The sequence below is a fragment of the Quercus robur genome, chromosome 8 (assembly GCF_932294415.1).
Source record: "Quercus robur chromosome 8, dhQueRobu3.1, whole genome shotgun sequence".
Lineage (NCBI taxonomy): Eukaryota > Viridiplantae > Streptophyta > Magnoliopsida > Fagales > Fagaceae > Quercus > Quercus robur.
Genome location: NC_065541.1, coordinates 63827249 through 63852493, shown reverse-complemented (window position 1 = coordinate 63852493; position 25245 = coordinate 63827249). Strand labels below are relative to the sequence as shown.

At 35.7% G+C, this 25245-nt stretch overlaps 1 protein-coding gene and 1 pseudogene across 1 annotated transcript; both read left to right on the top strand.

Moving 5' to 3' along the window:
- Positions 1-12284: 12284 nt before the first annotated feature.
- On the top strand, positions 12285-14498 carry LOC126697626 (7-deoxyloganetic acid glucosyltransferase-like). Its single transcript, XM_050394700.1, has 2 exons — positions 12285-12968; positions 13382-14498. Exons 1-2 carry the CDS (start codon positions 12455-12457, stop codon positions 14326-14328), a joined length of 1461 nt encoding a protein of 486 aa, XP_050250657.1. The 5' UTR covers positions 12285-12454; the 3' UTR covers positions 14329-14498.
- A 7884-nt stretch (positions 14499-22382) lies between these two features.
- Positions 22383-24414, top strand: LOC126697624 (7-deoxyloganetic acid glucosyl transferase-like; annotated as a pseudogene).
- The last annotated feature ends 831 nt before the right edge of the window (positions 24415-25245 follow it).

Below are 25245 nucleotides of genomic sequence, written 5' to 3'. Positions count from 1 at the left end.
ATAGGGATATATGCATGTCCAAAACACAAACACGATGCAATACAAGAAAACAAACATAAAGAGAACGTCTTCTCCCCCTTGGTATATGCATCTCCCCTATGGAATATCTCTCCCCCTACAAATGTGCATGAGAAATAGAATTTCTCCCCCTAAGGATGTGCACAAGAGTCATATAGAAATGACAAAACACTCCGACATACTCTTTAGAGTATACTCTCCCCCTTTTTTTCAGGAATAGACAAAGGGTCAAGGAGAAACGAGGGTAAGAGATGAAGGTAAGAACAAAGAGAATGATGCAGGAGGGAAAAATGAATTTTTTTTTTTTTTTTTTTAAAACAACTTTGAAAAAAACCCTCAATATGCAAAACACGCGATTTTCGCGACTGAGAGAGTCGCCACAAAGTCGCCAGTTCAAGCCGCCAAAACACTCAAAGACAAAAGATTGAAAATTTTTCTAAGTGTTTTTCGCGACTGGAAGGTCTACCCGCGAGATAGTCGCGAGCTGAGCCGCCAAAATCTCTGAGTAACCCTCGCGACTGGACCTTCCACTCGCGAACAAGTTGCCAAAAATGACCCGCGAAGACGCGACTGAGTCTCGCGACTTGACTTACCCGCGATTGAGTCGCCAAAACTGGGCAAAACTGGGTTTCTTGAAAAATTTCAGATTTTTTTAACAAAATACTTTCCAAAAACACCTAAAAAACTCAAAAATCTTTTTGTGCTTGAATTAACAAAGATTAAGCATGTGAAAACACATTTCATCAAGTACAATCACACAAATGAATATGGCATTTATTGAACATAAACTTGTGTGTTGTGTGTGGATATCAACAATGAGATAGTCCTTAATCTAATGTGAAGTTTCAATGATCAATTCAACCAAGGCATACACAATTAGCACTAGATCAAGTGATCCATCTCAATTATAGAAATATGTATATATGACCTCCCACAAAACTTGATAACATATCTTGGAGCTTTACATTTGACTCCATAACATTTGATCATTTTGATCTCTTGAGACAATCACCTCTCATTGTGAGAGTGATATTTGATAATTCACTTTAATGAACAAGCCTTTGGCTTTTTGAATAAACATTCTCTTTAATATAAGGTCGCTTACCCTTTTTCCTAGTCGAATACTAGAATGTGCGACAGGCTTTTGCAGCTCAATATCTCTTTTCATTTGGAGATTTACATTTGGTGAGCTCTTCTTAGCAAAAACAAAAATAAAGAGTGGGAAGATATATAGACACAAGCCTATGCAAGTTTCAAGATCAACATAACCATTCACTAATCATTCATGACAAGTTTGAAGATCTATTTACAACAATCACATAGATTTCAAGATTTCTCCCACAGTGATATGAGTGCAAAGAGACAAGCAATGCTCGAAAATGCACAAAGCCATTAACACAAAGGTACAAGGCAAAACAAGTTTTGAGACAAAACTCAACAACGTCGATCAAACTTTTTGATTTTCTACTTTTTATGTGGTTTTGGATTTTTACACACACAAACCAAAGACATAAAAGTAAGATCAAAACAAAAACAAAACAATGCATATAAAGATATGCATGATGCACAAATGCATGACAATGAAGCATCTAATGCATGAAGGGTCCTACAAAGATCAAAAGAATTAGATCAAGGACCAAAGGAGCAAAAGCTCAACCATAGGAACCCTTCCTCATCCAAACAGAACAATTGTTTGGAATGAGTGTCTCATGAGAAGTGAGACGAGGGTTGGAAGAATGAGAACCGGAGATGCACATAGACAAGGAGTTAAGAGCATTAAACACTTTCTTTAACAACATGCTATTATCACTCAAATCCGGTTTATCCTTTTTAGCACAACTTCCAAGAAGCTCAAGTTTTTCTTTTCTTTTGATTCTTTTAAAAGCATGAAACTTAGAGCATTGAGGTCTTAGATGACCAAAGGCACCACAATGGTGACACACAATGTGTTTAGGTCCACTAGGCCTTTTGGGAAGGGATCTAGCAATATGGTTTTGTTCCCTCTTCAACTTATGACATTGAGGTCTTATATGACCAATCACACCACAATGGTGGCAAGTTGGAACAAACTTAGATCCATCCAAAGCCTTAGGTTGAGACCTAAACAGAGGCTTTGACTTAACAGCCTTTCTCTCCACATTTTGATTTCTTTTATGTGGAGGAACGTACACCGATTTGTCCTTAGAGGTAGAATACACATTAGGCACAAGATCGGGTACCACAACATGATTGCAACACATATTATCATCCATTTTATCAATGGGTTCAGCAATCAAACACTTGGCATGCATCTTAAGAGACTCATTTTCACATTTTAACTCATCAACAAGTTTGTTAGACAAAACAAGTTTAGCATCCAAGTCCATATTCAAACATTCAAACTCTTTTAGCTTTTCAAGAGAATCTTCAGCAAGTTTTTTATATTTCACAACCAATTTGTTGGATTCATTGAGCTTAGCAATCAAATCATCCTTTTCACAAAATAACTTGCTCAAATTCTTTTGAAACTTCTTAGCACTTTTCTTTAAGAGTTTGTCAACAACACCCATAGATTCAAATAACATGTCATCACACTTATGAGGATTAACACTCATAGAGGCATTTTCACAAACACGTGGCATGTTACATTCATCACCAACCAAATCATGCAAAGAGTCATACAAAGCACAATCCATGGCAAATAAACACAAGGGGTCAAGGATCACACTTAGGTATTTAAACCACAACAAGTGTACCCGTTCTGATACCAATTGAAAGTTCAAAAACGTGTACAAAACACCTTTGAACGTTTAGACCCCCAAAATACAACTTAACCAATACAAGCAATATGTCAAACAACTAGTGTGCGGAAACTTAACACATGCTATAATACAAAATTGGTTAAATACTATCTAAGCCATAACAAAATAAAACCACAGCAGATAATATAACGGCAAAGATAGAGAGGAAGGAAGATGCAAACACAAAGACAACACGCGATGTGTTATCGAAGAGGAAACCGAAGCCCTCGGCGAAAAACCTCTCCGCCGCCCTCCAAGCGGTAATCAATCCACTAGAAAATACAGTTGGGCTACAAGGACAGCAATAGACCCTCCAAACCTAATCTACCCAGTGCACCTAAGCCCTCCAAGCTTCTTGCTCCAACGAAGTTGTGCCGAACCTTTTTCTTTTCTAGCTTCCCGGATTCCGCTACTAGACCGTAGCATCAACCAATGAAGATTGGCTCCTTCTTAACTGCTTCCCAGAAATCCAAACGACTGTCTCACAGTGATGATGATGATGAGAACCAGGTTTGGTATAATGTCTCTCAAGGATTTGACAATGGAGAGGAAGAGAGTTGAGGAATTTGAAGAGACTCTAAGGTAGAGATTGTGGGTGAAACAATCTGGTTTTTCTTTAGGGTTTCTCTCTCAAAATTTTCTCTGGAAGCTCTCTTTCAATCGTGGGTTAAAGGGGTATTTATACTGGAGTGGGAGAGGAATGTGAAACGTCAGGTTTTACAAAACAGGGGTGGCTCGCGGCTTGACCTCGCGGCTTGACCAAGTCGCGAGATCCAGTCACGAGTTAACCGTATGGCCAGTTGTCCTGTTTTGTCCTGTAGTGCTCCAGCTAGCATGACTGTTCATCTTCCAGCATGCTTGGCACGTGTGCAGCTTCCGGCAGCTTGCAGCCACGAGTCCACCCGCGAGTCCCAGCCGCGAGTCTCTGTTTTCTTGCACACTCTTGAGCAAACTTCACTCTATCTCACTCACTACCCTTACAACAAATCCACCTAAATACAAGGTTACTAAATGCTGAATTACAAGCAAATTTGGCACGGAATAAAGCCAATTAGATGGTTGAATAAATTCAACCTTACAATAGAGATTCTGGTTGCGTCTCATAGGCTCTCCTGCCATCTTGTTTGGCCATTTGAAAAACGGCTCATTCTTGATCTTCTCCAGTACTTGTTGCACTGGCTCTCAAAACACAGCATTAATCGCCTGGATGTTGGCAGAACCTGATTGTCCAACAAAGTCTTTCCGAGGTCGGTTATTGTTGTACCGGTCCGACTTGAAATCCCTCCTCTCCTGAGGGATCACATTAGCCTTTCCTTTCCCCTGCAATTGGTCTTCTTCTACTCTTTTGTACTTGTTGATCCGATCCATTAATTGGCGTACGCTAGTAACAGGTTTACCAGTTAGAGATTTCCTCAAATCATGCTCGGCTGGAAGACTAGCCTTGAAAGTGCTTATGGCCACATCATCATGCTCTCCCTCTATCTCATTAAACATCTCTCAGTATCTATCCGAATAAGTCTTCAGAATCTCACCCTCCCGCATGGACATAGACAATAAAGACCCCAAAGGCTGAGAAATCCTGCTACAAGTAATAAAGTGAGCACCAAAAGCCCGGGTAAGTTTTTTGAAGGAATCAATAGAGTTAGCCCTTAAACTGTTGAACCACCTCATCGCCACCGAGCCCAAGCTAGATGGAAAGACCTTACATATCAAGGCCTCATTCTTGGAGTGAATAGCCATCCTTTGACTGAAATGACTAACGTGTTCTACCGGGTCTGTTCGACCATTATAAATGGTGAATGTAGGTTGATGAAATCGTCGAGGAAGGCTCACATCCTCTATGTTCCGGGTGAAGGGTGATTTGGAAACTTGACTCAGTGCCTTGTTCATGGCATCGTTTCCCAAGCCTCTACGAGGCGGACTTTTGTACCTATGTCGATGGTGGTGCTCCTCTTCATAGGAAAAAGTCTCGTTAGGCGGAGTTCTGGATCTCCGTCTATAACTAGCACCATCTGTCTCTTCGAAGGATGATTCGAAGCTGGGTGGGGAATGTCTTCGCCGAGTGTGTCGCAACTCTCTTTTCAACTCGTCAATTTCACGTTGCGTGTCTCTGTCATTCTTTGCATGGGAAACATAACTCTTCCCTCTAGACTGACTTTTACTGGTATGAGTTGTGCGCACACTTCCCTACGGCCCCCTCTTCGTTTGAGGCTCCTGCGTGGATTGCCATGCTGAGAGCCCCTTGATTCTGCTTGATGTAGATCAGCGTCTATCTGATGTGATCCTGCTGCTGCCTGGTATGGACCTGCCTCCTACATCGTGAACGTTGTGACCGAATTTCCTTTAGACTAGATCAAGCTCTTCCCACAAACGGCGCCAATTATAGGGACTGAAATTGGATTGGTCCCAAAATAGGATTGGGCTCAAACCCAAGCGGCCCAACAATAAATTTGTAGAAAGTGGATAGAAAAACTAGATTTATCCCAGAAGAAAAATGATTAGATTTAGTGGTTTCGAACTGTAAGACGCAATTCAGATTAGAAAATCTATCCTCGGAATAGTCCTAGTAGTACATATCATATGGTTTTGTTGAATAATCCAATTAAACAAGAGTTCCAGTCTTTTACTTGTTTTTTTTTTTATGCTCCCCTTTCTTTGGTACATCTTTTCATGTTATATATTCCAGCCTTGGTGCCGTTCCTACCACACACGTATAGGTTAGATTCGAAGAACTCATTCCTGTCCCATCTAGCACTTCCCAGAACCATCAACTAGTAGCTGTAAGGCTGCTTGGTCACTGTTCAGGCGTCACTTCCACATTAATACGGCCAGAGAGTTGGTTGGGAGTCATTTAATGCGGAGGTAGCATCTTTTTGAAGATATTTGTTACCCTTCTCCTTTCTTATCCTTTGTCCGACGTCTAACCCTTAATGATGATGTAACTCCGAAGTAAGTCTGTGATGATGTGACACTCAGATCGACCTCGGACACATGTTGCCAAAAGGGCTTTTGGCCTCGGATACTTGTTTGACCTATCTCATATCGCCTCTATTCCTCTCTTCATTCCGTTCTCCTTATGATCTTATCTGGACTTCCTCGGATGGTCTAACGTCCTCGAATCGGGCCATAGGCCTAGTTAACAATGTCTTAACAGTAATTCCTAATTAATTGGCCCCCACAAGTGTTATTGGTGTATAAAAAACATTATATTATTAATAATTTCATAAAAAATATAATATTATAGGACAACAACAGACCACCACAATTTTATTATTCTAAGTAGGATTGGCATACATTAATCATCTATTTTAAAGAAATTTTTTATGAAAAATTAAAAAAAAAAAACTGTCAAAACAGTTAATTATTTTATCATTTTTTCATAAAATATTTTATAAAATAATTTATTAATAAATACCCACACAATAATAAATCCCTTATAAGAATTAGGTAGGTTGTCATGGGTCAAGACAGCGACCTCTTTTATTTGTCCCGAGCTACCCTTTTACAGTTGCTGTTAATTAAGGAGATGGTCATTGTCCAACCCAAAAAAATAAAATTGATGAGCTACGTCACTGCGTACATCAGCAGTGAAAAAGAAAGCTCATGGATATATTTTTTTTAGAGACACTCATGGATATATTTGATCCTATCGAGAAATCAATTCATGATAGCTTCTTTTGTTAAAGACAAGCAGTGAAAGTATATAATACAACTGGAACTACTAATCGTTTTATGATTGTATATGTAAAACTATTTGTCGTATAAGCTGTATTTTATAGTTGCTTAGTTACAGTTTTAGGTGACAGATGTCAATCTTTTGTTTGATCCTTATAGTTTGGCAGTTTAGTAGTTGGTTAGTTAGACTTTCCCGCCTCTCTGCTATAGTATAAATATGCAGAGTTGATGTCCAATTTTGTAATGAAAATTGTAGTGCAGTTAAGGTTGTCGTTCCACAGAGAAAAGGAAAATAAGAACATGTCGAAAGCACCAATAATATATAGAAAAATATGATTGAAACTTAGGAAAAATAGAGTTTAGTAAAATTCAATAAATTAATATCACTAGGGCGTTAGGGTTTGCCCACCAATATTGTTAAGCATTTACTACTAATCCAATTTAGTACACAATCGGGTAAGTAAACACAAACTATTCGATTGGAAGATTTAGAAAAAAGCTTTATTAATAAAACTCTCTTTGGTTGATTATATTCATCAATTGTTCCAAAATTTTAGTCTAGAAAAGAATAACCTTGCTAGAAAAACTTAAGAACATCACATACCCTAAAGGCAATAATATGGCAAAAGTAATATCTAACAAAATTACCACGTTTTACTAAAGAGATTATAAAACCCTATTCTAACAATAAGAAAATTCAAGAATAGACTTATAAAAGAAATAGAAATCAAATATCAATCTAATAAAACAATTCTAAACGAGAACAATCGGTTTCAATAATCAAAACGTGAAAAACATGCTTGGATTGAATAGTGGACAACTTACAACATTGGGGACTCACCCCTAACCCTAGCTTAGGTTCTTAAGTTTCCATAGAAAATAAAAACTCTTAAAAATTGATGAAAAATAAGGTTTCTCGGTAGCCAAAAACATGGCTGCTCTTGAATCCCTATAATATTTATAACATTCAAAACCCTAAAACACATGCTTCCCAAAAAGAAAAATATAAAAATGTCATTCCCCTTTTTCAATAGTGGGTCAACTTCCAGGTTGGTTTTGGCCTTTAATGCGGTAGATTCTGAAATTTTGGTAAACTACAAAGTTTTAGATCTTTAAGTCCTCTTTTTGTGGCCACAAGAATCAAGTTAATCTGATATTGGAGTAAGAAGATATTAGAGTAAAAATTCAGTCCTCTTTGGCTCAAACGAATTTCTCTCTTTACTTTTATGTTTCCACTTTGACTCACTAAATTTTTCAAAAGCCACTTCTCAATTGATCATTACCCTTGGATTCTCTTGACTTCATGTATGCATGTTTAGCTCATTAGTTTAAATCTCTTACAAGAGAAAAACACACATAATAAGTATATTTTAAAGAAAACTTGCAAACTCTCATATTTACATGTGAGTGTGGGAATAAATACAAAATAGATGTGATAATGCCTACCAAAACTAAGATAATATTGTACTTTCAAGCTATTATCAAGAGCCTTATAATCTTATCAATCTAATCAAAAAGTATCTTTCTTCACAAACTCTCTATAAACTCCATTGTTGATCTTTGAGTTTCATAGTATATTCAATATCTTTCTTTTAATTTTCCATTCCTTCATTTCTTGGTATTGTCGCTGTTGCAGATGATCACTTGTTTGCACAAAACAATTTTTATATATATATATATATATATATCTGTTTATTTATTTATTTTAACATAGCTATAATTTTCTCAATTTGAAAGTGTAGGGTTAAGGGCCCAAATTATATATTGGGCCTTGGGCCTTGGCCGAGAGCATGAGTAGATCAAGGAGGAACAAATGGTAATGAATGATTCAGGCTCAGGATTTAATGAGCAAGATACGAATGGGAAGTCAGTCCGAGGAGGAGTAACTCCTCGGATACGATAAGTACAACTCAAATATGTATTCCAATAATCGGGGTGACCTTTCAAGAAACATTGATAGGGACGTGCATCATGAACATACGAAAAGGAGGGGAACCCAAAAATATCTAAGGGAAAGCTACTACCATCGCATTGAATGCACTGCATCTACTTTTTTGGCCGCATTTATGTGAAGAAGACCCTTGAACAGTGCTGCCTTGGCCACCACAACTCACAGAAAGCCAAAAAATGTGTCGATGGGACAGGTACTCAAGTAAGGGCTCAGATGACCAACAAGTGGAGGGTTAAGATGATCCAAAGGGAACTATATAATGTAAGGGACCTTCCATGAGGAAAGAATCGGAAAAATAGAGAAAGAATACTATAGCAATCAAAATTATATTTGTATCCCAATGTTATTGATTTGTATGACAAAATACCTCCTCGGACAGTAAATTCATTCACTTTTATTCTCTTTGTTCTTGCTTGATCATCTTTTAAATCCATACTAGCCGTTGTCTAATTCATTAAGGCCTAGTTCTTCGACCCACTCTCTACAAATTTATTGTACTGGGCTCATTGGGCCAGGATCTCATACATCTTGGGCTTGGGCTACAAATTGTGTCCCTACAAAAAGTATAAATAATTCTATGATTTTTTTTTTTTACGAATTATAAATATTAGTGAAATTTGTTACTAACATTTGTTTTGTTTCTCAACAAAGAAATGTTTATGTCAAATTTCTTACTAATGAGAAGTATCGTAATTACTCTAGAAAATGAAGATATGGATTGCTTAATAAAAAGTGTGCCAGGCATGGGAAATTTTCTCCAAATCCGAGACTTACCTAGTTTTTGCCAAGCAAGCAACCTAGTAGACCCGAATCTCCAATACGTTAAAAATATGACTAGGCAATCCCCTCAAGCCCATGCGCTTATACTCAACACGTTTGAAGATTTAGAAGGACCTGTACTCTCTTACATACGCACAAAATGTCCCAAAACTTATACTATTGGACCCCTCCATGCAATTCTTAAATCTAAACTTGAATCCAAAATGACATTGTTGCTATTTCGATCTCCAAATAGCCTCTTCGAAGTGAACAAAAGTTGCATGGTATGGCTTGATGCTCAACCTTTGAAATTTGTAATCTATGTAAGCTTTGGAAGCGTTACAGTCATGACAAAGGAAGAGCTCATGGAGTTTTGGTATGGTTTGGTTAATAGCAAGAAACGCTTTTTATGGGCTATAAAGCTAACTTGGTGAACCAAAAAGATGGCGAATGTCAAATTCCACATGAACTTGTTGAAGGGACAAAGGATCAAGGGTATATGGTGGGTTGGGTTCCACAAGAGGAGGTTTTGGCCCACCAAGCTATAGGTGGGTTTTTGACTCATAGTGAATGGAACTCTACCTTAGAGAGCATAGTGGTTGGGGTGCCCATGATTTGTTGGCCTTACTTTGCTGATCAACAAGTAAATAGTAGGTTTGTGAGTGAGGTCTGGAAGTTGGGAATGGACATAAAGGATGTGTGTGGTAGAGTTATAGTAGAAAAAATGGTGAATCATCTAATGGAGGAGCGGGCAGAGATTTTCATGAAATCAACTATTGAGAAGGCTAGGTTGGCCAAAGAAAGTGTGACTAAAGGTGGGCTTTCTTACTGTAATTTGGACCATTTGATTAAGGATATATGGTTAGTGAGCATGACTACAACCAAATAATATGTACTATCATTTCTTGAGTTGTTATTGTTTAGAATTCTAGTACTAGGTGGTTTTCCCTTGTAATTGCAAATTAAGAAAGATGATACTATTGAAATTTTTATGGTAATAAATGTGGTGACAATTTTTTTTTTCTTTTTTCATAATTAATGACCTAGTTTATTGTAATTAATGTATCATAAAAATGATGTCACTAATGAATCCATGTAAAGGGTAAGTTAGTCTTTTAAAAAAATTTTATTTTTATCTTTTTATGGATACGATAGAATTTCAACCTATGATGTACGTTCACTTCGTATGATTTCAAAAAATAAAAAATCAACTTATGGCATCCACTCCATAATGATTTCTCTTTATCATCAAACTTTGATACCAATTTGGTTTTTAATGTAGGTAGTGCTAGAACCTTAAATCTCATATTCAATAATAAAAAGACTTTACTAATTGAATTAACTATAATTGACCAATAAGTTCATCCAATTATTGCCACAACTTAGTGTGCGTTTAGATATAACGTTTATTGCATGTTTTGCGTTTGGAGTTTGAACAGTGGGACCCACGGCACTACGCACGTTTCAGCCATTCACGCAATTTGTCCATCCTTGCCGGGACCCACATGTACTTTTTGTGGTATTAATACCAAATTTCAGCCACTGTGCACTGTGTACGTCTCAACATTTATTTGCGTAACAGTTTGTCCATCCTTGCTGGGACCCACGTGTGCACTGTTTAGTCTAGTTTTAAAATTATTTGCTACAATGTTTTTAGTTCTCAGTTTTTAGCAAAATAAACGATATCCAAACAGAGGCCTCCATCCGATGTGTTATTTAAATAGAAGTAGCACACTGTAGTAACTAGAAAGTACTTCATATTTTTTTAATAATTTCTCTCTCTTTTCATTCCTTTCAACAATTTCTCTCATATTTTTCAATCATTTCTCTTTCCTCTCTCTTGGTTGATTTATATAATTATTTTAATGGGTTGAATAAAAATATAAAAGATAATATATTGGGTGAATTATGAAATGGTGTGTTAAAGTAGAAAAAGAGTATTTTGACTCTTTTGGAGTAAGTAATCAATAAATAGTATTAATTATTTAAAGTGTATTTTGGGTTCTTGCAGGCTTGCACCTCGATTTAGGACATGAATAAGAATAGATCTAATCTTTTGTTAATTTCACGATAATCTGTTTCAAAAGAAGTAGAAATGGTTCTAAAAAAATGAAGATTGAAAGTCAGGGAATCATCTACAGTATTTTCTTTGTGGCTGAAATTTTGTTTTGTTTTGCAGTTCATCTGATGTTTCATTCTAAATAAAAAATAAATAAATAAATAAAAACTGGTATCTACCCCTAACTTCGATACTTCTACTTTGAACGGACCATTTTTGTCAAGGACTATAAACTGTTCCATTAAGCACAACGACCTTCAAAATGTTTACTTAATGGAAGCTCAATCAATAGACCAATTAATAATTTATTCAAGAAACACAAGACTTTATTATTGATTATTTATTTCTTCAAGACAAGAATAGTACGAAGATACGTAATTAATTAACCACTTTAGGGCTTAATACGAGGATCCCCCCAGTTAAATTTAGAGAAAGATGCACATTTTCCTTCAAGTGCATAATTTCAGAGAAAGCTGATGTTGTCGCTTATGCCCTCATCAAACTCCTCAAAAATGCTCCTCCACTCATTTGGTAGCTTGGACACTTTTCCTCCCCTGAATATTTGGTAGTTTGCGCTTGTATCAACATGCCATCAACAAAGTAGCTATTTCATATATTCTTATTCCAGCTTAGTTGATTTTTATTTTACAACTTCACCATGACAATTATGAAAATATACTTTAGATTAGTCACATATTTTCGACCTGAGTTTTTTTTAGATGCTTGTCTTCTTAATAATTGAAAATTTTGGCTACATCTCTTTGGCTGGGAATCGTCAGGTGAGTTAGGTCCTATCCTACCCCATCACTTGCCTGGGCTTTAGTACGATGTTTCGTCTCATAGCCACACGTTGTGCAACTTGTGATACCAAATAAGTCATAACAGACTGAGAATGAGTAATCATTCATCAAGGAAGCCATGCAAACCTGACAAATAAAACGAAGATCAGATTACGATAAAAAATAAAAATTATGTTAGAATTATAGACATTGGCATTTTATGCCGACAAAATTTCTCCACAAATACGTACGAGTATACAATGGCCACAGGAGAAGAAACCACAAACCACAAGAGCAGTTTAAAGGGTCACAACACCTAAAGAAAAGTGAGGTAAAACCACAAACCTAAAGAAAAGTATATGCATATAGAGCCCTGACTGCCACATGTAGCAATTAGCACCCTAGAAGAATCCTAGATCGAGCTCACACAAGCATGGAACCTCTTGAATCAAAAGCTCCACATGTTCTCATCTTTCCACTTCCAGCACAAGGACATGTCAACTCCATGCTCAATCTAGCTCAGCTTCTTTCACTTGCTGGCCTCAACATAACCTTTCTCAACACCGATCACAACCACAATCGCCTTGTCCTTCACACCAATATTCTACACCGTTTTGCATGTTTTACTGGATTCCAATTCAAGACCATCCCAGATGGCCTTCCAGATGATCACCCACGAGCTGGTGAACGATTCAGGGAAATATTTGATTCCATTAAATTGGTAACTAAGCCATTATTTAGAGAGATGTTGTGTTCTGGTCAGTTAAATTCAGATACTGGACAGTCAGTGACTTGCATTATAGCAGATGGAATCTTGAGCTTTCCTATTGATGTTGGCAATGAGCTTGGAATTCCAGTCATTCATTTTCGTACAGCCAGTGCTTGCTACTTCTGGGCTTGCTTTTGTATTCAAGATATGATAGAAGCTGGTGAACTTCCCATTATAGGTAATCTTTTTCACTCTGTCATGCGGCATCCATTAGCAAATTCGTGTTTGCTTTCTTGTTTAGTTACATTAAAATATTTAAAATATTTTTGATAATTATTGTAGTGACTATTGTTATTGGTGCATAACAAACATTGTGTGTTATCAATAATTTCATATTAATATGATATTACAGCAATCACAATTTTACATATCAATCACAATTTTATTATTCTAAAGTGTTATCATCTCACAATACTGTTTGAACATAGCTAGAATTTTCTCAGTTACAATATGAATAATTCTATGATAGTTTTATCATTTTTTACGAATTAAAAATATTAGTGAAATTTGTTACTAATGTCTGTTTCGTTTCTCCACAAAGAAATATTGAGTCAAATTTCTTACTAACGAGAAGTATGGTAACCACTCTAGAAAATGAAGACATGGACCGGCTAATAAGAAGTGTCCCAGGCATGGAAACTTTTCTCCGAATCCGAGACTTACCTAGTTCTTGCCAAGTAAGCAACCTAGCAGACCCAAGTCTTCAACGCATTGCAAATGAGACTATGCAATCCCCTCGAGCCCATGCGCTCATACTCAACACGTTTGAAGATTTAGAAGGACCTGTACTCTCCCACATTCGCACAAAATGTCCCAAAATTTATACCATTGGACCCCTCCATGCAATACTTAAATCTAAACTTGAATCCAAAACGACATTGTTGCAATCTCAATCTCCAAATAGCCTCTTCAAGGTGGATAGAAGCTGCATGGTGTGGCTTGATGCTCAACCTTTGAAATCTGTAATATATGTAAGCTTTGGAAGCATTACAGTCATGACAAAGGACAAGCTCATGGAGTTTTGGTACGGTTTGGTTAACAGCAAGAAGCGCTTTCTATGGGCCATAAGGCCCGACTTGGTGATCCAAAAAAATGGCGAAGGTCAAATTCCAGTGGAACTAGTTGAAGGGACAAAGGATAGAGGGTATATGGTGGGTTGGGTCCCACAAGAGGAGGTCTTGGTCCACAAAGCTGTAGGTGGGTTTTTGACTCATAGTGGATGGAACTCTACCTTAGAGAGCATAGTGGCTGGGGTGCCCATGATTTGTTGGCCTTACTTTGCTGATCAACAAATAAATAGTAGGTTTGTGAGTGAGGTTTGGAAATTGGGAATGGACATGAAGGATGTGTGTGATAGAGTTATGGTAGAAAAAATGGTGAATCATCTAATGGAGGAGACGAGGGAGATTTTCATGAAATCAATTGCTGAGAAGGCTAGGTTGGCAAAAGAAAGTGTGAGTGAAGGTGGGTCCTCTTACTGTAATTTGGACCATTTGATTAAGGATATAAGATTAATGAGCATGGCTACAACAAAATAGCTTGTACTATCATTTCTTGAGTTGTTATTGTTTAAAACTTTAGTACCAAGTGGTTTTCCTTAGTAATTGCAAATTATGAAAGATGGCACTATTCAAATTTTTATGGTCATAAGTGTGGCGACACAATTTTTTACCTACTTTTTCATGATTAATGACTTGATTTATTGTAATTAATTTGCCATACAAATTTTGCCACTAATGAATTCATGTTAAAGGTTAGTCCAACTTTATTTTTATCATTATTTTAAAATACGATAGTATTTCAAATTATGATGTCCACTTCATATGGTTCACACACACACAAAAAAAAAAAAAAAAAAAAAAAAAATCAACTTATAGTGCCTGCTCCAATATAATTGTCTTTTATTATCAAAGCAAGATGCCAATTGGTTTTTATTATCAAATCAAAACCACTTCATGTGGATTCTAGACAGCCACATTATTTATTTATTTTAAATTTGGGACCGCTAGATTTGGAGTTTTTGAAAAAAATATAGATAGCTCTGATTGAAAGTGATTACACAATGATAATAATATTGCATCCATATTGGCAGCATTTGTTGCACAACATATACACATGTGCAACAAGTTTTAGTCACATGCATCTACCAAAAATATATATACCACCCCATATATATGTTTTATTTTAATCTCATATAAATATAATATTTCAACTATCACAATTTTATTATTCTAAATTATTAGAGCATTCTCATCAAGGGAGTTAAAAATTTTAGCATATACCATCTCAAAACACTACTTTTTAGCTTTTAACACCTCACTTTATAATACATCATACATCAAAGATTCTATATTTTTTCCCACTTCATTTAAATATTATTTTTTTTATTCTCTGTATGTTTCATTCTCTCTCTTCTTATCTTTGTCTCTCCCTTTCTCTAAAAACCCACCACTTTCTTTGCAAACCCACACCCACAGCTAGCCGTTGTCGACTACCACCATCAAAAAAAAAAAACCATCCACCGGTGCTGCCACAGCTACAACAATTGCCATTGTCACCACCACCCACAACCATGACCACCAACCACGACCACCAACCACCAAAATCATAACCAAATCACAAACCCAAACCCACAACCTCATCACCATTCACCACCAACAACCGGAAAAAGAAAAAGAAAAACAACCCTCCAAAATCACAACCAAATCACAAACCCACAATCTTATCACCACCAACAATCAGAAAAAGAAAAAGAAAAACAACCCACCAAATCACAAACCCAAACCCACAACCTCATTACCACCAACAATTGGAAAAAGGAAAAAGAAGAACAACCATCGTGAGAGAGCTAAAGCACATCAACTGGATGACCCATGCCGATCAGAAACCCACGCAATCAACTCGATGACCCACGCCAAACTCTTAGCTGATGACCCATGCCGATCTCCCTTCAACGCCAATGCCTACGCCAGTCAAAAACCCACAAACCCAGACCCACAAAATCAAATCACCCCGCCGTCAAACTCTACCTCCATATTAATGACAACACTCCGAAGGCGAAGTGGATTTCGTGTCCAGTGGCGTTTGGGCTTTGAAGTTCTCGACTCATAAATCTTGGAAGGGAGGAGCTTAAACTGTGAAATAGAGAGAAACAGAAGCTACCAGAAAGAGAGAAGAGGAAAGTGAGAGAAGAAAGAGAAGAAAGAAGAGAGAAATAAAAAAGAAAGAGAAAAGTGACCGTTGGGAATAAAAGAAAATATATTTGGTTTAAGATTTATGCTACAGTGAGCTATTATTGATAACAACTCACTGTAGCTGTGTGTCAAAAATTTTGGAATTTAAAATCTTTGATGTAGTGGGTATTTTTGTGTGTTGGTGGTAAAATTTAGCTTTTAGCATTTTTAGCATCCTTAATGAGAATGCTCTTAGGGAGGCTATCAAGAGTGACAGTGACCTCTTTTTCTGTCTAACACAACAAACACTACAAAACAGCCAAGAAAGCAGCCTCCCTCCAAATAATAGACTTAACATAGATGGGCCAGCCATCATCAAAAAGCCAAAAAAGTGTAATTAAGATATGAGCCATTTAGGTAGCTAAGGAGTGTGACTGTGTGACACTTGATGGCATGGCAGCTAAGCTATTTATATTTTTGTCTCAAAATGACAGCGGCCTCTTTTGTTTATCATGAGCTACCCATTTAGTAAGTAAGGAACAGACAATTAGACGTACTGGTAAAATATCATTTTAAAATTCAAATAAAATTAGCCATGCGCAAATGCATGTCAAAGATGATGAAACTTTCATGAGCTATACTCGAACCGTTTTCTTTTTTGGTTAAACTAATTGGATAGAGAAGACTAGAATTTTTTGTATGAATTATTGATTTTATACATATTGACATTCTTCAACACTAAAATGCAAAAAATTCCCCCTCAAAAAAAAAATGTAAAAAATTAATAACCAGAAAATAAAAAGAAAAATCATAGATATATTTGATCCTACCAAGATATCATGTGATAGTTTCTTTCTTTTAAGTAGTCATTCCTTCATTTCTAGGTGTTGTCGCTGTCGCATATGATCACTTGTTTGCATATATATAACATAGCTATAATTTTCTTAGTTTGAAAGTATAAATAATTCTATGATAGTTTTATTATTTTTTACGAATTAAAAATATTAGTGAAATTTGTTAGTAACATTTGTTTTGTTTCTCAACAAAAATGTTTATGTCAAATTTCTTACTAATGAAAAGTATGGTAACCATTCTAGAAAACAAATACATGGATTGCTTTATAAGAAGTGTGCCAGGCATGGAAACTTTTCTCCAAATCTGAGACTTACCTAGTTTTTGCCAAGCAAGAAACACAACAAACCCAAATCTCCAACACGTTAAAAATATGTCTAGGCAATCCCCTCGAGCCCATGCACTCATACTCAACACATTTGAAGATTTAGAAGGACATGTACTATCTTACACTCACACAAAATGTCCCAAAACTTATACTATTGGACCCCTCCATGCAATTCTTAAATCTAAACTTGAATCCAAAACAACATTGTTGCAATCTTGGTCTCCAAATAGCCTCTTCAAAGTGGACAAAAGCTACATGGTGTGGCTCGATGCTTAACCTTTGAAATCTGTAATCTATGGAAGTTTTGGAAGCATTACAGTCATGACAAAGGATGAGCTCATGGAGTTTTGGTATGGTTTGGTTAATAGCAAGAAACGCTTTTTATGGGCTATAAGTGTAACGACCCAAGGAAAAGCGCTAGCCACATCTGCGCTATACCTCAAAAGGACTAGTCACAATTAAGGCTTCTTGTAGTTGTTAATAAAGCCTAGTTCAACCCAGTAAATACCCGATGTGGGACTCATCACACACCCACACACATCACACAATCAATCAAATTGGGGTATCACAATAAGTCCCGACTTGGTGACCCAAAAAGATGGCGAATGTCAAATCCCACTTGAACTTGTTGAAGGGACAAAGGATTTAGGGTATATGGTGGGTTGGGTCCCACAAGAGGAGGTTTTGCCTCACCAGGTTATAGGTGGGTTTTTGACTCATAATGGATGGAACTCTACCTTAAAGAGCATAGTGGTTGGGGTGCCCATGATTTTGTTGGTCTTACTTTGCTAATCAACAAACAAATAGTAGGTTTGTGCATGAGGTTTGGAAGTTGGGAATGGACATGAAGGATGTGTGTGATAGAGTTACGGTAAAAAAAATGGTGAATCATTTGATGGAGGAGAGGATGGAGATTTTCATGAAATCAGCCACTAAGATACCTAGGTTGGCAAAGGAAAGTATGAGTGAAGGTGGGTCCTCTTACTGTAATTTGTTTAGAATTCTGATACCATGTGGTTTTTCCCTCGTAATTGTAAGTTAAGAAAGAGGGCACTATTTAAATTTATATGGTCATAAGCGTGGTGACACATTTTTTTCCATCCTTTTCATAATTAATGACTTGGTTTATTGTAAATAATGTATCATAAAAGTGATGTCACTAATAAATCCATGTAAAAGGGCAAGTTAGTTCTTTTTTTTACATTATAGAATTTCAGCATATGATATCTGCTCTATATCGTTCAAAAATAAAAATAAAAATAAAAATCAACATATCTCATTCATTTTATGATGATCTCTTTATTATTAAACCAATATATTAATTGGTTTTTTACGATAGAAACTTTACTAATTGAGCTAATTAGTACTCACTGATAAACTAATCCAATTATAGCCATGAGTTATAGGAAAATAAATTATCCCCAACATATCACATCATAGCATTAATGACAATTCATAATCATTAATGACATGAAGTCCCTTTAGCATGCTTCTTACCTACATAAAAATGATTCGAGCATTAGTATCTAGTGTGCTAAGTGATAAATGTTACAACACACCAAACACCATTTTAGTGCACCAAATACCAAAAACTAGTGTGCTAAGTGATAAATGCTAAAACACACCAAACACTGTTTTAGTGCACCGAATATCAAAAAGAAGGCCAAAATGGGTAACTAAGCATAATTTTTCAACTATCTAGTTAGTAGTTCCAGTTTCCAAACTATATTATTTACTAGCATCTTGAGTTTTTGAGACACGATTTTGGCCTATAAATCGAGTTTCAAAGACTCGATTTTTATGGTCTAATCACGTCTAATGTGACATTAATGCCACGTGGTGACCAACTGAAAATCGAGTCTTTAAGTCTCGATTTATAAACCGAAAAAATTTTAAAAAAATTTGAAGTATCATGTACCAGCCAAAATACCCAAAAAAAAATTTCAGAAATCCCAAAACACAACAATCCCAATCTTAGAGACTCAGATCAGAGGGAGAGAGAGCTCACCTCACCAGCGCACGGCCTGGGTCACGCATTGCCTGGGCTCGCGCAACCTGGGTTCTGGTGATTTTTTTTCTCCGATCTCACTTCGATCTCCATCTTCTCCGATGTTCTGGGGGTTTTTTTTCTCCGATCTCAATCTTCTCTCTCTTTTTTTTTTTTTTTTTTGGTTCTCCTATGATGTTCTGGTCTGATTTGTTCTTATTTATAAGGGTTGTAAATCGAGTCTTAGAGACTCGATTTCCATGTAATCGCCACGTGGAAAAATATGCCACATTGGACGTAATTAGAACATAGAAATCGAGTCTTTGATGCTCGATTTATAGGCCAAAATCGAGTCTTTTAGACTCGAGATGTTAATAAATAATATAGTTTAGGAACCGGAACTACTAACTAGATAGTTGGGAAATTATGGCTAATTTCCCATTTCATCCAAGAAGCTTCCAACCAGTGTTCTTTTCACACAAAAATTTAGCACTCGATGGAGTGAGCACACTATGCAACAACTAGTAAGTGTTTATTTTTTAATCATTTCTCTCTTCTCCCAACACTTTCTCTCTCTTAATTGTTATATACTATTTTAATGAGTTGAATAAAAAAATAAAAAATAAAAAAAAGATGGAGGGTAGGGTAAAGTGTGAAATCGTGTGTTAAAGTAGCAAAACTAATATTTTGGGGGTTAAAGTAGTTTTTTTTTAAGAGACCAGATGCTTAATGCTCTTATGCAAGGGCATGTGACATTATGTTATTACGGTTTATATGAAGAACTGTAGATGCGTTCTAAGGATGAAATTGTCTTTATCTTGAAAGTTGAAGGATTTAATTTGGAACAATTAATATTTAAAAGACTAAATTCATACAATTAATATATGAGGGATTAAATTAGCCTTAACCCACGGTTGGAGGACCATAATACATGAGGGATCAAATTAGTTTTAACCCATAGTTGGAGGACCATATAATTCAGGCATCCTATTTATAGCAGTTCCTATAGAGTAGTCCCTATTTCATTAAAACAAAGAGACCCACTATTTATTATTTTAAATACCTTATAAAAGTTCTGTCCAAGCATTTTTTTTAATAAGGTCATGTTAACGGATGTCCTTAGTGTAATTATTGATAAATCATAATAGAAAAGTTTTAACACTATTTTCATGAAAAATATATTTTTTTTTTAAATGTTAACAACATTTATTATTTTATCATTCTTCCAATAAAATGTTTCTAAAAATAATTCTTAAATCAATGCCCTAACGGCATTGGTTGACATTTCCCTTCTTGATCCATATGGACTCAAGACCGCCACATTTGGAGTAGTTGAAAAAAGATATATATATATATATATATATCTCATTAAAACAAAAAGACCCACTATTTATTATTTTTAAATACCTTATAAAATTTCTGTCTAAGCATTTTTTTAATAAGGTTATGTTAACGGATGTCCTTAGTGCAATTGTTGATAAATCGTAATAGAAAAGTTTTGACACTATCTTCATCCGAAATATAAAAAAACTATCAACAAGAAACATAGAAATTTAAAGCAAACTTGGCGGTGGCATGGGTAGCAGAATTACAGGTTCTCTTAATCTAGCTAGATGAAGGAGAAAACTTGGAATGCCATTGCTATTAATTAAATTCAAGATAGGACCCACTATTCATATGTGGGGAAGAAACATGCATTTATTACATTTTCAAAACACTGAATAGTTACACTTCATCTAAATTTTTTTTTGAATTAGCGTTATTTGGAATTATTTTATACTTTGGCTAAATTATTTGAAAAAAGATATAAATATATATATATATATATATATATATAATTAAAACAAAGAGACCCACTATTTATTATTTTTAAATACCTTATAAAATTTCTGTCCAAGCATTTCTTAATAAGGTTATATTAACGAATGTCCTTAGTGCAATTGTTAATAAATCGTAATAAAAAAGTTTTGATACTATTTTCATCGAAAATATAAAAAAAAAAACTGTCAACAAGAAACATAGAAAAAACAAGAAACATAGAAATTTAAAGCAAACTTGGCGGTGGCATGGGTAGCAAAATTACAAGTTCTCTTAATCCAGATGAAGGAGGAAACTTGGAATGCCGTTGCTATTAATTAAATTCAAGGTAGGACCCACTATTCATATATGAGGAAGAAACATTCATTTATTATATTTTCAAAACACTAAATAGTTACACTTCATCTAAAATTTGGTTTGAATTAGCGTTATTTGGAATTATTTTATATTTTGGCTAAATTATAAATAACACCCTCTAACTCTATAGCCTTTTTTTTAGTTCATTGGGTAAATTATAAATTGCACACCACTAATTACAATATGAATAATTAATTATTATTAACAAAATCATAAATAATTAATTAAAAGGGTTTCGTCTCATGTATTGTATAATACATTGTTGTATTAAAATTGAACCAATGAGATTTAGTTAATTATTCAAAGAATAAATAAAGATAAATCCTTTTACTCAAATAATTTTCCTTTTGTTAATGATATATATTATAACTCTATTCATATACTTTTATAGTTTTATTATCTATCTCATTTTTCTTCTTCTTAATTTCAATTGGAAATATTAATGCTCCTTTACTTCTGTCGATACTTGGTTTTTAAACTTGAGATCCATATCTATTTAAATGTTAAAATTGTTCTAGAGAAAAGAGAGAAAAGTGGAAGCATAAATTTTTAATGTAATTTGGCCCGATTGTGGCTTATATCTACAACGAAAAATCTTTGATGGTTACGTTTTTCGTATTGAAGTGTATTCCATTACAATATACTCATTGTAAAGTTTACATACTAGAGTATCCTAAATTAATAATCTTACGCAAACGTTAAAATTAGTTTACTTGCTTTATAAGTACACAGGTTCCAAAAAATTTCCACCATATCTAAAATTAATAACTGAAATTTTTGGCTTCATTTCTTTGGCTGGGATCTTCACGTCCTATTATGTACACCTCTTTCTTGGGCTCCACGGGGTCTCGTCTCATAGCCACCCGTTGTGCTACTAAACAAGTTAGAACGTACCAAGAATGAAGTTTCTTCCATTGTCATTTAGTTTCTTCATATGATTTTTATGGCATGGAGGAAGCGCGCAAGACATACGTGACCAATAAAACAAAGACCAAAATTACGACAAAGAAGTTAAAAACAAAACGATGACCTTGGAATCTCCGTTCATTATTGCTAAGCATAAAATCACAGGTAATGTAAAAGGAGGGTCACAACTCAGAAGGAAAAGTGTGAAGTAAAACCATTGATCACCTAAAAGTTCATATGAAGCAATGTCCTGCCCATGTTCTAATCTTTTCTTTTCCAGCGCAGGGACATGTGAACTCCATGATCAAGCTAGCTGAGCTTCTTGGCCTTGCTGGCCTTCATGTCACCTTCCTCAACACTGATTTCATCCACGACCGCCTTGTCCGTTACACTGATATTGAAACCAGTTTTAGTTGCTATCCGGGGTTCCAATTCAAGACCATCTCTGATGGCCTTCCCGGTGACCACCCACGATCAGGTGACCAATTGTTCAAGCTATTTGAGTCGTTGAATTCGAAAACTAAGCTTCTCCTTAGGGAGATGCTCATGGCTCCAAATCAACTCTGCTCCAAATCTGGGCCTTCCGTGACTTGCATCATAGTAGATGGAATCATTGGCGGTTTTACCAGTGATATTGCCAATGAGCTTCGGATTCCAATCATTTATTTTCTTACCATTAGCACCTGCAGCTTATGGACTTATTTTTCTGTTCCTAGTATCATTGAAGCTGGCGAGCTTCCTATTAGAGGTAGGATTAATTGGGTATCCATTTACAAGCTTTTAGTTGTTTTCTTATTAATCATTTTTGGTTGCTGTGAGACGAAGCTAGAATTCAAAATACTTTCTTAGGAAAATTGGAAATCTCTCTTTCTTAAAGAGTTGATAGTTCTTTCTTGTAAATTTTAAATTAGTCTCTAGCAACCAAAACTGATAAAGCGATGATAGGGTATTACAAATTTTATCTTATAAATTTTACAGATTAGTATCTCACCAATGATAAAAGAGTATATTTCAGTGATTTATGGGAAAATATCCAAATTTTAAATCATGAAAATGGATGCAAAAAGACAAGTGTATGAGTATCATTGCCCCTTATTTATTTTGGAGTTAAATTGGCACCAATCACATTCTTTAACACATAAATTTGTATGTTTTTTATGCTAAACAGTAACTTTAAACTATTATTATACTAATGATTGTTGTGTGTGTTAAAAACTACAGGAAAAGAGGACATGGACCGATTGGCAACGAGTGTCCCAGGCATGGAAAGTTTTCTTCGTTGCCGAGACCTCCCAAGCTTTTGCCGGTTCAGTGACTTGAACAACTGGCAGCTCCATGTCGCTGTGACTGAGACTAAACGAACCCCTCAAGCATATGCCCTTATTCTCAACACATTTGAAGATTTAGAAGGACCTGTACTCTCCCATATACGCACTTGCTCTTCCAAAGTATACTCCATTGGACCCCTTCACAAGCACCTAAAATTTCGACTTGAAGCCAAAGTGCCACCGTTTCAATCTCAGTCTTTGAACAGCCTATTTGAAGTGGACATGAGTTGCATGACATGGCTTGACGCTTAACCATTGAAATCTGTAATATATGTGAGTTTTGGAAGCATTACAGTTATGTTGAAGGACGAGCTCATGGAGTTTTGGTATGGTTTAGTCAATAGCAAGAAGCAATTTTTATGAGTCATACGGCCTGACTTAGTGGCCCAAAAAGGCGGTGAGGGTCAAGTTCCAATGGAGCTAGTTGAAGGGACAAAGGATAGAGATGTATTGTGAGTTGGGCCCTACAAGGGGAGGTCTTGACCCACGAGGCAATAGGTGGGTTTTTTACTCATAGTGGATGGAACTCAACCTTAGAGAGCATAGGGGTTGGGGTGCCCATGATTTGTTGGCCTTACTTTGCTGACCAACAAGTGAATAGTAGGTATGTGAATAAGGTTTGGAAATTAGGGTTAGACATGAAGGATGTGTGTGATAGAGTCATTATAGAAAAGAGGGTAAATGATTTGACGGTAGAGAGGAGGGAGGAGTTTATGAGATCAACGAATGAGATGGCTAGGTTGGCAAAAGAGAGTGAGTGAAGGTGGGTACTCGTATTGTAATTTGAACCATCTAATTAAGGATATCAAGATGCTGAGCCAGATAGGTCCTAATGTTGAAAACTTTTGAACTATTTTCGGGACAATTAGCTACAATCATATTGATAAATTTTAAAATTATGACTCCAATGTATCCATAGCTTATATGAAATATGTGGGTCTTACCTAACACAAACGAATTTTTTTTTTTTTTAATAACGTCAAGTAGGGAAAATGAATTTAGCAAATAAAGGGTTTTTTTTTTTACTAGTATCCTTTAATTTATTCTAGTCTTTTTTCTCTTTATCTGAATTGTGCTTTACTAGGGTTCCATCAAGTATACTGTTAAAACTAATGCCCTTTGTTCAATGCTTGAGGATGCATTTGATGAAATTAATGCAGGACAGCAATGCAAGAGTGGAGCAGCACCACTTGCACACAATTTCAGCTACAATTTCAGTGAGCTTGCAAGGATGTGCTAGAGACCACTGAAGCTGTGCCTTATCATGAAGTGTTTATACATAGTTTTGGAGATCATAATACTCGTGGCTTGTAGGAATTGGTCTGTCTTGTAAATGCTATAATACCTTTGTATAGTTTAGAATTGTTAGAAACTAATTTTGCTGAAAATTAGGGACTTGGTTATCTGAGACGTGTGTATATATATAGAATAACCTTAATGTATTGGGATCAGTTTTTGTATTACATTCATTTTCTGAATCAATAAAGTTCTGTTCTTCTATTTTAGAAAGAAAGTTCCAGATTTTATATATCATGACCCTTAACAAATACATGAAAATGAAATTCTCAAAGAGCATAGTTTGTGCCATTAAATTTGAAGAAAAAAATTGATTGAAATTGGTCCCATAGGGTTTGAAATAAACAAATTGCACCATAGTTAAAAGAAAAGAAATATAAACGACGATATGCACTCAATAACAATGCCAA